Here is an 11,101-nt window from a genome sequence, read left to right as displayed (position 1 = left end):
CCCCCCCCCACCCAGCTACGCCCCTTGGTTCAGCAATATGTTGGCGAGCTTTATTTTGTCATTTCTTCTACAGAGTTGGTCTCTCTTTCCTCCTTTTATTGATATAGGCTTTTGCAAACTCGAAGCCTTTAATAAATATGAGACTCTCCATATAATAGAAAACTGAATCAATCCAACTTATTCCCATTATCCTCTTCTGTTTTGCTTTGAGTTGAGCAAGAATGGCATGTTTGGAGCATCTTGAACAAGGGAAAATACTTGTATAAGAACCAAGTACAGAAAACCAATCGATAAATTTATATATGGTATATAGACAAGGGAATATCATTTCTATTCATTGATAAGGAAATAATTTCTCTACGACTACTTCATAAGATTGTTCAAAAGTTGGATACGTACCATCACATTCGCGAAGAAATGCAAGTTTGATCTTCTTGATATTTGCCAGGACATCTTTCATGTTCCACCTCTCATTTGGAGATTCTGCTGTACAATTCAGTGCCAACTCCAATATAGCAGACACACAATGCAACTTTTTCTTAAAACCATTCTTTTCAGATTCCAATAAACTGACATCAATAATATCCTCTGGTGCTACAGGTAGTGAATTACATACCCAACTCCTCATGCTCAAGTTTTCTTGAAACATTTCATCGTACGGATTTTTTCTTGTGAAAGTTTCCATAAGCATAATGCCATAGCTGTACACATCACAGCTTGTAGAAACTAACCCTGCTGATCCATACTCTAGACAAACATTAATAGAGTAATTAGTTTCTTGACATGCCGAATAAACAAGCAAAAATCATATCTGATGGGATTATATTAAAAATACTTGAAACTACTTCGAGTAGATAAAGATAAAGCAAAACAAAGAAGGTTCAATAGGAATGAATCAAGAGTAAGGCAATTAAACTGAAACTATATACTATAACTGCAAGTTTCTTTTCCTTTATAATTGTTATATATGCATGAATATAGGTTTGATATTGCTATATTTTGATGTTTTCAATACCATTTTCCATGCAAAATCTGCGATAGATTAAATTAGAACCAGAAAAAAATTATTAAAGCACTTAATATTTGATAAAAGGACAAAAAGAAAGTTACCTGGTGCAATGTAACCCATTGTAGCAAGTGTTTTAGTATGAAAAATAGATTCCCCTTCGCCCAATAACTTTGCCAGGCCAAAGTCACTCACATGTCCAACCAACCTTTCGTCTAGCAAGACATTACTAGGCTTCAAGTCGCAATGTACAACAACTGTAGAGCAACCATGGTGGAGATATTCCAAAGCAGATGCCACATCAATCATTATGTCTAATCTTTGGATTATGTCCAAGAAGTAATCATCAGACTGCAACCATTTCTCCAGGCTGCCATTGGGCATGTACTCTAGTAGTAATGCTCTAAAATCCATGTTGGAACAACTGCTGATAACTTTGGTGAGATTTCTATGGCGAAGGTTGCGCAAAACTTCACATTCAAGATCAAAACTCTTAAATGCAACTTCAGATTGTAAGGTAAACACTTTGATGGCTAAAACCATCCCATTTGGAAACATGCCCTTGTAAACAGAGCCAAAACCTCCATGGCCTAGCAAGTTGCATTGGTCGAACCCTTGAGTTGCCCTTTCAATTTCAATATATGAAATCCTGGTTGGTGTTGTTGCAGGTAAAGATTCGACTTGAGTTGGAATATTTCTATTCCCACGTCTCTTTAACATGAACAGAACAATTGAACCTAATACCATCAATGAAACTGCGAATGGGATAAGTACAATTAGAAGAACTTTGTTTCTCCGCGATTGATGAACGGACCTATCCTTACAAGGTAAGAAAAGGAAACCACCACATAACTTTTCATTTCCCATAAAAGATTGAGAGGTGAAATTGACAAATGGTCCTTTACTTGGGATTTTACCTTCTAATCTATTGAATGATACATTGAAATGCTTTAGATATTGAAGTGCCTCTAATGATTTTGGAATCATACCTGAAAGATAGTTATTGGATAGATTCACCGATTCCAAACTTAACATTTTTCCAAGTGACTCAGGAATAGATCCTTGTAACTCATTATAAGCCACAGAAAGATAAAGTAGTTTCTGCAAGTCCCCCACTGTGCTCGGAAAACTTCCTGAAAGGTGATTCCTTGACAAATCTAAGAATGTTATGGCATTCAAATTTCCGAAATCTGGAGGTAAAGAACCAACCAAAGAATTATTCGACAAGTCAAGCTCTACAAGATCTTTGAGGCTCCATAAACTCATAGGTATCTTAGTGAGCCTATTTGAATTTAGATAAATGTTTCTCAAAGAGGTAACATTGCCAATGCAATATGGTATCGGACCCGAAATTTGATTATATGACAAAGAAACAACGCCCAACACTGGCAATGTGCAGAGGCACTCCGGCAAGGGTCCAATTAACCTATTCTGGTGAAGGTATAACCTTTGAAGATTGTGTAAATCACATATTGTGCTTGGCACTGATCCAGTCAAGTCATTGTCGAATAGGTACAAATCGGTTAAGTTACTTAAACTCCCAATTCCTAGTGGTAACTGGCCACTAATTTCAGAATGACGTAAATCAAATAGTTCAAGAGAAGTGGAGAGATTGCCAATGGAATCTGAAAGAACACCATTAAGAGGATTATCTGACAAATCTATCTCTCTCAAAGATCTGCAGTTTGCCAAGGAAGCAAAGATACTTAGTTGTGGAAATGTTAAGTTATTATGGAACAAGCGCAAACGTTCAAGCTGTCTCAAATCCCCTAACGAGTTAGGAATTGCCCCACTGAATTTGTTATCATTAAGTATTAATTCCTTCAGATTTGAAGAATTGAACACTGAGTTGGGTATAACTCCACCAATGTTGTTTTCACCAAGATGCAAATACTGTAGAGTAGTTGACCAGTAGCCTAAAGCAGATGGAAGACTACCCGAAAAGTTATTGTAAGAAAGTGCCATCCCTCTTAGCGTAGAAATATTGAAGAGCTCTTCCGGTAAGGAACCACTTAATTTATTGAATTGCAAGTAAAGCAACTCCAATTTTTGAAGATTCCCAATCTCTCTAGGTATAACACCTGCTACATTATACATAGAAAAAGGATCCAAGTTAATGCTATTTTTTCTAATTTTGTTCTAACTTCCATGAAACAATTCAGAAAGAGTATATCTGGATTAAGGCTATCTAATTACGCAAGTTTATCAACGTTGCATCAATATGTAGATAATGATATATACATTTATAGGTTGAATATAACTACTATGGACTTCATATATCAATAATCAACAACTTCCATATGCAAGACTATACTGGATTACCAAACAAGAATGATTTGCTTGAAAATTACCTGATAAATTGTTGGTGTTGAAATTAAGTAACCATAGTGATGACAAGTTGAATATGGTGCGCGGTATTGAACCCACTATGTGGTTGTTCTCAAGTTGCAATTTCTGCAATTTTCGTAAATTTCCAATCGTCTCTGGAATTATGCCTGCAAATTAATTTGTGAATTAGAGAACACTGCACACCTTTATGGCAGCAGACCTTTTGTTTACTTATGCTATTGGCCAAAGCATGCTTAAGGAAAAATGATAATTTACCTTCTAAGTTATTTCCCCCAAGGGTTAATAACTCAAGCATTTCCAACTTTCCAAGTTCCGGTGGAATGGTCCCGCTGAGCTTATTATAGGACAAAGCCAAGTCATACAGTTCTGAGCAATTAGATAAACCTGATGGAATGTGATCACTCAATTGGTTGGAAATTATTGAAATGCTTTTGATTCTTTGAAGACGGCTGCAGATATCTACAGGAAGACTTCCTGATAATTGATTATATGTGAGAGCTAAAGTCTCCAAAGAAGAGATGTTCAAATTGGAGAAGGGGATAAAGCCAGTAAGTTGGTTACTGACTAAAACCAACTCTTTTAGATTTTGAAGATTGCCAATCTCTATGGGAATATTGCCTTGAAGACGATTGTATCCAGCACTGAGAGTTTCTAACTTGGATAGGTTAGAAATAGAAGGAGGTATATGAGTGAAAGCATTGTTATCAAGAATTAACATCTTAAGCTCAGAAAATAAACCAAACCACATTGGAATTTCTCTGCTAAAATTATTGTATCCGAGATCAATTGCCCTCAATCGACGTAGACGAGACAAATCTTGAGGAAAGTCTCCGTGGAAATTATTTTTGCTCACATCGAGAGAAACGAGAAAGGAGAGGTTTCCCAACTGTGGTGGAATGGTACCATGAATGTTCATGTTGGATACATTTAGTGCAGTCACCCTGTGGTGGCGAGAGCCACAGCTGATTCCAATCCAATTACAAACTGAAGCTTGAGAAGACCAATTTTGAGTTAAGGGATGAGAAGAGTTTAGAGCAAAGCTGGCTTTCAAGGCAAGAAGAGCTGATTGATCTGTGCTTATGTTAGTGGCCCTGCATGCTACTAAGAAATAGAGTTCGAAGACTAACGAAAGAACAAAAGAGTAGGATTTCTCCATGAATACAGCTAACTTTTAGTGTTAGAACTACAGCTAAACAAAGGAATAAAGTGTTCAGCTATAAGTAGGGACAAGAAGTTGCTAATGAAATGCGGGAGGCAGGTGGGGAAAAGCAGTGCGAGGACAAAAACATAAACTTGACTTCACTAAGTCTATTTTACACGAATTAGAACATAAATGAATCCATCTTAGTTGTTTTATAAACAAAACAGAGCTGTCAAACCACAAAGACAATCTCTCACAATAATCCAAAAATCAATTTTTCCAAATACCACATTCAGACACTCACAAAGGACAAAAAGATAAAACAAACTCAAATTACAATAAAACAAATTCAAGCTGCTTTCTAGTCCAAACACTTTGCAATATTTCTTGGCCGGCTGTTGAAATTGATATCCACATGATTGCAATCATTAATATTATAGCAGACATTCTTTAATTAATTTCAACTGTAGTACTCGTCTTACGTGTTGAATTTATTGCCTGTGCAACTTCTGCTATGCCCTATAACCTTTTCTGCTCAATTTTATATCTATGTATACAATAAGCAAGCTTTTTATAGTTTCCTGTTTTCTTTTTTATTGTTGAATATCTTATTATATTTTATATTGGTAAAGTGTGGTCCAATTTGAATACACCTCGAACAATGCACCAGATTATGTTTAATCCACAAAGACAACAAGTTGGTAAAGTAGTTTTATCCAACAAAGTTGTAGCAGATAACTTGTAAATTTTTATGTTATTACTCTCGTATCTCATCAAGTTAACTGAGAAACAGTGACAATTTCTATGAAGGTGGGGATACAGGAGTCAGAGGTTTGGTATTTAACAAAGTCCTACTAGGAAAGCAGATTTTCTTTTAAACTGCCTTCTTCATAACAGAAGCCAGTTAAGAAGAAACAGTTAAGTAAGTTAAATTTTGTGCACTATAAACTGCACAAAGGTTGCGCAACCGCAAACAGTTATACCATAGAAAGAGATACCTCTGATGAGCAAGAAGATCCTGGTTGTAACAGTTTATGAGCAGATAAATGCTCTCTATATTCCAGGAAACATCATTAACTGGAAACAAACAACAGTATCCAAGAGTACCATTGAAACTGAAAAGGACAAGGAACTATATCATTCTTTCAATATTAATCAAGTCATCTTCTCTTAAGAAATAGCATCATTCATTTCAGAACTTGCTCATCATTAGATTCTCTAAACAGCTCCTATGAAGGTGGAGGGCAAAGGAGTTACGGCTATGGTGTTTAACAGAGCCTTTTTCTTTTTTCTCTTGAGGGAAAAATCGGAGCGACAAAGGGCTAAATCTAAATGGAGCTAACATAGCCCTATTGGGAAAATAGCAAGGTAATATTTCACAAATGTGGTTTTTGTATAGAGGGTGGAGGACCAATCTGATCACTAAGGTATACATAGTTACTCTACTGATGATAGTGAAATTATGAGAAGAAATTTCAAATATAAGGTTTAAAGTAGGTAATGGGACTGTAGTTTCTGGACTCAACCTGACATTGCCTTTCTGGTGACCATTGTCAGTCAGAATTCGATGTGACACACTGCTCCAAGACAAACCTTAGAAACAAGCTTACAAGATCAGAAAACCTTCAATTTGGTTGATATCAACATAATATATGGAAAACATTTTGACAATTTACCATGATGGTGAAAAGAGAAATTTGGAATAAGAACGGGCAGACCAAGAATTTAACCAAGGACGTTCTTCAAAAGGACAACAAAGTGATGCTAATGGAGTTCAACAGGGGACCTCATACAAATGTTGGACCTCCTTTGACTATAACCCTAGAGACATTCCTTATGACAAGATGATTCAGCCGAAGATGTGTGTGTACATCTATATTTTTAAAATTTTTAATATACAGTTTACCTATATAACCAATGAGCGTTCAATAAAGGGAGTTCAATCCACTCCGGATTAAAAGTTAGTGAAAAAAAAGGTGACACTTACAATGAGCAAGAAGATCTTGTCCAACTTTATTCCAAATATCCAAACTAGCTATACTTCTCAGTGGATGAGTTATTTTTTGTCCAATATAAAAATAGGTTCAATTATGTTTAAACTTATGACAAATGAAAATAATAATTTATAGTTCATCAGAAGTGAACATCTAAATTTAAAAAGAAAAAAGAAAAACAGAATCGAGCTTCTTAGCACCTACAGTTATCAAAGGCTCATTTGAGAAAACCTTAAGCTTGAAGCTATGCGCAAAATAGGTTGGGCATTTCGCCTTGCTTAGCAAACGTCTACGTGCATAACATAAAATTGGAGGCCTAACATACGTAATGAGTCCAGTTGTTATACCATGTTGAATTTTATTACTCTCATCACATGTAAGCATGCATCTTTTCCTTGAGCCAAGCATGTGGAAATTCTATTTGATAAGGGTGGTAGTGAACTTGAACTTACGACTGCGGCCTACTCTGATACTATGTGAAAGAATCTGAACATTCAACTCAAAACCTTAATGTAGTAGGTAGGGTGACCCATGGCGTGTGGAAACTCTTACACAATCACAAGATGCCATCACTGACATGTAATGTTCCAAAGTCTACATTAATAAAGAGATAAATTCTATTTTAATATGTATTGAACGAGCAGTAGCAGAAAGAAAAACCACGCTAAGATGCAAGCTAAAATAACCCAAACAGAGAGAACCAGCCAGAAGATTTGCATATAACAGCTTCAGAGCAAATAAATGCTCCCTGAATCACAAAAACATGAATAACTGAAACCAAACAGAAGTACCTAAAAGTAGCATCAGGATAAAACAAAAAGAAAAGGACATGTACACGCCCAACAGGCATGCAGAAAAGCATAAGATCTCACCAAAAGCTTCACGCCAACCTTGACATCCTGCCATTTTTTGCCTTTTCGCCAGCAAATTAAGAGGCTGCTAGTGATTCTAGATCATGAACGCTCGGGAAAGAGCTGGAGAATTTGAGGTTGTCCAGAAGAGCATGGTGCCGCCAATTCTTGGAATACCTCAGAGCCGCTTGATCCATTTGTCACTGAAATATCTTTGCGCTCATCTGCAGAGACTTCAAAAATTTCAGGACGTACAGAAGAGCTTTGTTCTTCCAGTTGTTCAAATACCATGTAGGAGGTAGCCTCATTCTTCATCAACTTGTCGATCAGCTAAAGAGATCTGTAAAGTTTGGGGCTGTCCAGAAGAGCATGACTCTTCCCTGTGTTGGAGGCTTTGAGCTGCAGAAGAGCATGATGCTTCCAATTGTCGATCAGGAATTATTTGGTAAGTTTGAAACTGACTGGGAGAGCATGAATCCTTCATCACTTGAAATTTCATAGAGCAGCCAGCTTCAAATGACACCATATTATCTCTTTGACGAAAATCAAGCCGTCTTCTCTTAACAGAAGCATCCTCCAACTTCTGGCCTTGGTCATCATTAGATTCTCTCAACAGGTCAGAACTCGGAGATTCCACATCACGTTGGACCGTAATGGTTGATTGATCTATCTGTTGAATTTTATTCTCGTACACCAGAAGAAGTCCCCATTTTGTTGCAAGCCTGGGTCTATAGACGCCTCAAAGAAGCAATAGTCATTTGGCCTCTTCCCCTTTTCACTATCAGAAGTATGCCATAGTGCTACAAAAGGCATGTAGCTAAAGCAGACGGCGTATTTACTACCATGAGAGCAAAATATCTAGCGAGCAACAAGCAAACACTTTTTTCTGTAGTACATCTTGTTCTTGCATGTCATATCTTTGCAGTAACTTAGTTGTAACCTTAGTGCAACTGAACCAGCAACTTCCTCTTCGTGATTTAGCATCCAAAGGTTTCTGGTTCTGAACAGTATCCAATAGTACACGAAAGCATATAACAAATCCTTTGAATTTACTTGCATACCAACATGGATCAAGTGGAGTGGAGAATCTTTTTGTTTGTTCTTTCCGATAATAATTGAACCCGCTCCATCTTATATCTCCAGGGGAAAAAATGCTAAATGGTAGCCTTTTCTCACACTACACGAAAGAAAATTGTATCAGCTCCAATCTCTGTTTCCTTAAACTTAATCGGATATGCCGAAAAATGACGAGAGAGAGAGAGACCTGAGATGCCACACTAATTAACCGGAGGACAAAGTGCAAGATATCAGTCAGTTCACCTCTATTCTCAATATGCTGTTTGAATGACACTAAAATCAGGGATGCTCTTCAAGACTAAAGGATCATATGCATATAACTCCTTTATGCATGCTGGAAGTTTGGGCAATAGAAGCTTCTCACAAAATGTAATATCTAGGTAATGAAAGAGCTGATTGTTGCTTTCATTGAAACTCGTTAAATCATTTCTAGTCAAATCCAAGTGAGCCAAAGAAGATAAGCCTCCACGATCCAGAAAATGTTCTCCACTACATAGCCTGTATTTATTAAGCTTTAACACCCTAAACGACGATGAACCTGATGAAGGGGGTAACAGAAAAGTTGCACCTTGTCAGCTTGTCTGTATCCAGACCAGCGAGGAAATGATAAAAAGTTCAGTTCACCAAGGTCTGCAACTGAAGGGGGCATTCGGGAATTGCAGTACCAGATACCACTAGTTTGTCTAACAGTTTCAGGTCACCCATCTTTTCTGGCAAATCTGCAAGTCTTTTGCAGTTGTAGATCACAAGAACTCTTAGATTCTTCAGACAAGAAAAGCTGTTAGGAATGCTTACCAGATCTTTACAATGACTTAATATTAGTTGTTTGAGGGAACCATGATTTCCAATTGACACCGGAAATTCTACTATCGGAGTATATTCTATAACAAGTTCCAATAAATGGTGCATCGCAGCGGTTGCCGGCAATGCCATTATTTTTGGGAGACAAGAAAGTTTGAGAGTCACAAGGTATTCCATCTGATTAAAACGTGGAAGCATCTCAAGGCTCTGACAATCGGTTAGCTCTAATGTCAATAAACGGAGCAACCCCTTGGTTTCTGGTAATTCCCTCAACTTTGGAAGACAAGAAAGTTTGAGACTCTTAAGGGATCCCATCTGAATATAACTTGAAAGCTTGTCAAGGCTCTGACAATCTAGCTCAAGTGAAGTGGGCTTAATGAGAATTCCGAATGATGGACTGACTTCTCTCAAACTCTTACATCCCTCTAGCTTTACTCTCTCTAAATTTGGCATCATCTCAAAGCTTGGAACTTCTTCCAAGTGCTCACAGTAGCTGAGATACAAAGTTTTTTAGTTTGCCCAAACCCTGTTTAGAATGGAAAGAAATTATAATTATGTCATAACATTCAGCCAAATTTAAGATGACAGACACCTCTAAAGCACATAACGAAACATTTATGAATGATTAATACAATTTAAAATATGTTGTCCTATTTTAAATGAAAAGTTGTTCTCCTATCATAGGTGGATTAATTTAGGGTAAAAAGAGCATGGAATAAGAATGCCAAAGGGAAAGGATGGTAACAATCATACCTTCGAAATTAACCAGAGTTTCTGAAGTGTAGTACGTTCATGTATATCAAGGCGAAGAAGCTTTGATGGTTCAAAACTCTGTGGCAATGAATTTAGAGGGCAACCTTCCCACTCAAGCCACCTTAGGCCATTTCTTGTATCAAATGATGCATTTCAATTGTGTCATATTGCGAGATAAATAAGAGAGATTTTTCAATTAAGACTTTTATTCTTATAGTAGATCCGATATCACAGCTCTCAAGTATTTCCTCAACATAAGTCCTCAATTTTCATCTATAAAAGCATGCAATATCTAGAAGAGTCTCTGATCAGTATACCCCAGTCCTTCCAAACTTATCTTAAGCTTAGCAAGAATTTCATGATTTTGGCATATCCTTCAGGCTTTCCCAAGTGGTTCTCCACTAGCTCTTGTCTAATCCATAGAGAAATGAACCTAAAAGTTTCAGAGCTAAAGGGGGCAAACCGGCACAATGTACAAAAGTTTTACGAGTATCTTCACCTCTAAAACTCAAGAAAACATCATTCTTCCAATTTTGAGTGGATGAAGAAGTAGAAGCCATTGTAGATGAATGTGAAAGTAGCTTGCAAATGTAGGAAAATTGTGTTCAGTTGCAGTTCAAGGCACTGTCTTCTTTATAATTGATCTAAGTCTTTGGTTGACTTGTCACACGGTTTTAAAAAACACCTGCTCTATCAAACTACACTGAAACCACATTATTCACATCTATCAATGACAATATTCATTTCAATCCATCAGACAAACCTTTAAAATTTAAAAAAAAAAAATAAAGAATTTTGAAATTCGTGGTCTAAAGCAAACCATAGACATTTATGTGGCTAGATATCATCTCGTAAAATAAGAATTTTAAATTAAACTGTTTCTAAACATATAAAATGTCATTATTTTTAAATAGATTAAAAAGTGCGCCACATAAAATTTAAACAAAATGAGTAATCAAATGACGAAGAAAGGAGACTAAACTTTAAGAGCGTTCTTTAGCTCCTTTATCTTGTCTGAACTGACCCTAATATCAACTCAAAACATAATATAAAGATTTAAGTTATATACACTAATATTTTCAGCTTAACATATTATAGCAGATCACTTATCATTTATTCTAATCAATGC

At 36.6% G+C, this 11,101-nt stretch overlaps 1 protein-coding gene across 1 annotated transcript; it reads right to left on the bottom strand.

The window, feature by feature from the left end:
- Positions 27 to 11,101, bottom strand: LOC109229901 (receptor kinase-like protein Xa21). The gene is made up of 7 exons (XM_019395450.1): positions 9,973 to 11,101; positions 3,611 to 9,745; positions 3,358 to 3,501; positions 1,996 to 3,087; positions 1,111 to 1,761; positions 400 to 747; positions 27 to 239 (listed from the first exon to the last, which is right to left on the bottom strand). Exons 2-7 carry the CDS (start codon positions 4,509 to 4,511, stop codon positions 187 to 189), a joined length of 3,189 nt encoding a protein of 1,062 aa, XP_019250995.1. The 5' UTR covers positions 4,512 to 9,745; positions 9,973 to 11,101; the 3' UTR covers positions 27 to 186.

This window comes from Nicotiana attenuata, chromosome 1 (assembly GCF_001879085.1).
Source record: "Nicotiana attenuata strain UT chromosome 1, NIATTr2, whole genome shotgun sequence".
Lineage (NCBI taxonomy): Eukaryota > Viridiplantae > Streptophyta > Magnoliopsida > Solanales > Solanaceae > Nicotiana > Nicotiana attenuata.
Note: the sequence above shows the minus strand (reverse complement) of the source record. Positions and strands in the feature narration are given on the sequence as shown.